At 43.1% G+C, this 3143-nt stretch overlaps 1 protein-coding gene across 1 annotated transcript; it reads left to right on the top strand.

Annotated features, from left to right (window-relative positions):
* Nucleotides 1-539: 539 nt before the first annotated feature.
* Nucleotides 540-1213, top strand: SARC_05383 (hypothetical protein; the record flags this gene model as incomplete). Its single annotated transcript, XM_014300771.1, has 2 exons — nucleotides 540-683; nucleotides 1108-1213. Coding segments are annotated over 2 exons (250 nt in total), but the record flags the coding sequence as incomplete, so codon positions are not given.
* Nucleotides 1214-3143: the final 1930 nt, after the last annotated feature.

Raw genomic sequence — 3143 nt, forward strand, 5'->3', positions numbered from 1 at the left:
TATATATTGATTTATATACGTAGAAGCAAGCGTTCTGTATGAACTTACAGCGCCGAGACGGTAAGCAGGCTTATTTATCATCAAGTGATAGAGTTTGTTTTGTACTTGATGGTGCCGTACTATATCCCATTCACCACATGTGTATTCTCTCCCCCCTTGCATATACTCTTAATCCTATGGGTGTAGCTGCACCATCACTGTACTTGCGCATCCGCCCATGACTCTTCTATACTCATAGAGCTAGCCTCGTACATATATTCCCAAACACTCCTACAATGAATCGCGTTTCTTTCCATCTGTACTGTGTATGTGTATTTACCTTCAGTTACTTGTGTGTCTGTGTGCCTGTCCCTGTCACTGTCTCATACGTACGTGGATTTGCCCTCATGCTCATCCGCACTGAACAGATACCCCAATGCAAATGTGCACAGACTTGTCCCGTATTAACATGCTCACACACCCATCCTCATACGAATACGCATACAAACACCCCCCCCCCCCACTACCTCACGTACCACACCCACAGCCCATTCCTGCATATGGCGGAGGAGTGCAAAACAGAGGACTATGTGAAGACCATGCAGCGCGTGTTTAAACGACAGTACAAGTACATAGACGCCACCGACGGCACACCCATAGCCGCACGGATCTTCTATCCGCTTGCGAAGCGCGAGGTTCAATTGGTGTGTGTACATACATGCACACGATGAAATACATGCACACTTGCACAATATATACATACATACGATGAAATACATGTACACATGCACAATATATACATACATCCGATGAAATACATGCACACATGCACAATACAAACAAACATACGATGAGATGGGAAGGCACGTGGATGGGTTGTTGTTGTTCTTGTTGTTGTGTGGTGTTTCTGCTTGTGTTTGAGCTCTTTGAGTGATGACGTAGTTAGTGCTCGTATTCTCATCAAATGTTTACACCTGGCATATTCTTCACTGATCTCTCGCACCCTTGCTTCGTTCTATTTTTAGAATGGAGTATGCTTGCATTACTCCGGGTCACGTAAATATTCTTACATTACTCGAGGTTTGTGTTGCACTTATCGCTTACACCTTTGCATCGTTCTATTTTTAGAATGGAATTATCATGCATTACTCGGGGCTTGTGTTCCCCACTGAGGCCCACGACTACATGTTGGAGAAGCTGGCAACCGAGTACCACTGCATGGTCTTCAACATTGGTAGGTAGTCATTGTAAATATTCCGTTGTTATGGCAACGGAGAACGACTGCATCGTCTTCAATGTTAATAGGTAGTCATTGGGAATAGACCGTTGGTATGGCAACGGAGTACCACTGTAAGGTCTTCAATGTTGGTAGGTAGTCATTGTGAATGAACCATTGTGATGGCAACGGAGTACCACTGTATGAACTTCAATGTTGTTTGGTAGTTGTTGTGAATCGACCGTTGTTATGGCAACGGAGTACCACTATATGGTCTTCAATATTGGCAACCCAGAATGTAAAATAAATAGGGGTAATGGTACGGGGTAATGTAGGTTACAAATTATGCACTTATTAAATTTGATACAATAGTTTGATCCAAAGATTTTTATACGAATCATGTACTTTACGTAATTGTTTGGGTATATAATACTTATTACCAATCTTCGCAAGTTTTCCTTCTTTTTTATTCTTCCGGAGGGTTCGAGAAAGTTGGGAGAAGAACCGGGTGAATATGAGAGAAAAATCGGGGTTTTCAATCCAGTTCGGAAATAGAACTAGTAACCTACCTACGACACGGATGACTTATTGACAGGCATTAGACGTAGCCTCCTATGTGTATACCTAGATTAGTAATCATCCTATGACATCATTAGACGTAGCCTCCTATGTGTATACCTAGATTAGTAATCATCCTATGACATCATTAGACGTAGCCTCCTATGTGTATACCTAGATTAGTAATCATCCTATGAGTAGCCTCCTATGTGTTTACCTAGATTAGTAATTCTCCTATGACATCAGATGATTTCACGCATCAAGCACACACTTACAGTGTTATCTGTCGCTCTGAGGACTTCTTCCTTTCCGCTAGTGAGTCGGGGTCCTTCTAGCGACAGAGCATCGTGCATGTGTCGAAGGTGTCAGTTCAAACCCTGCCCACCGGGTGATTGGCTTTAGGGTTTTAGGGTTTGACACCGACTACTTTACAACACGTGCTACAGACAGACGAATACGCCATTGGCAATACCAATGCAGTATACAAGATTCGATTTGAAACAACCACCGTTTAATTTGCGACATATCTTACACAGACTACAGAGGATGTGGGCGGTCTGGGGGCAAGGAAGGAGACACACCGAGTCTGAACCAAATGCTCAGAGATATCCGCACCAACGTTCGCTTGATAAGATGGTCGCGTACCGACGCGGAGGCTGACGTGCCTATATTCCTGCTATCCTACTGGTGTGTATTCGCGACATTATATGTTCATTTGCGACATTTCAATATACGCTTGAAGTACGTACGCTGTGGTGGGCGGCAAGGAAGCCGACGTGCTTTTATTCTTACTATCCTACTGGTATGTCCCTTCTAGTGCGTTTACTACTTTAGGTGTTCATTTCCGACATTTCGATATATGTTTGATGTATGTACGCTGCGGTGATCAGCGAGCGTATTTACGACTTTATAGGTCTGTTTGCCACATTGCTTATATTTTTGATGTGTATACGCTGGGATGGCCGCGCAAAAGCAAGAATTTTAATGAATTTGTGTTTTTAATTTCTTCCTGGTAAGTCCTTCCATTGCGTGTTGATGACATTGGGGAAATATGTGCAACATTTGTGTATTTGTAACAATTGAATGTATGTTGGGGAGGTTGTGCACGAACGGGGAGGCTGATGTTCCAGTTTCCCGGTGTTCGCTTTCCGGCCAGTCCTCTGCTGGCATATTTACGACATTTATAAGACTGTTTACGGCACCTTCTATAATCCACAGGGGCGCTGGAGGTCTTATTTCCAACTACGCCAACTGGAGCGAAAGAGAACCAGTGGATGGATATCTCTTCTATGCCGCAACGTTTGGTCCCAGAATTAAGGTACTTTCCAGCTTGTCATTGTGCACCCAATCTAATATATATATATATCTATCTATATCTATATATATCTAT

This window comes from Sphaeroforma arctica (genome assembly GCF_001186125.1).
Source record: "Sphaeroforma arctica JP610 unplaced genomic scaffold supercont1.340, whole genome shotgun sequence".
Classification (NCBI taxonomy): Eukaryota; class Ichthyosporea; order Ichthyophonida; genus Sphaeroforma; species Sphaeroforma arctica.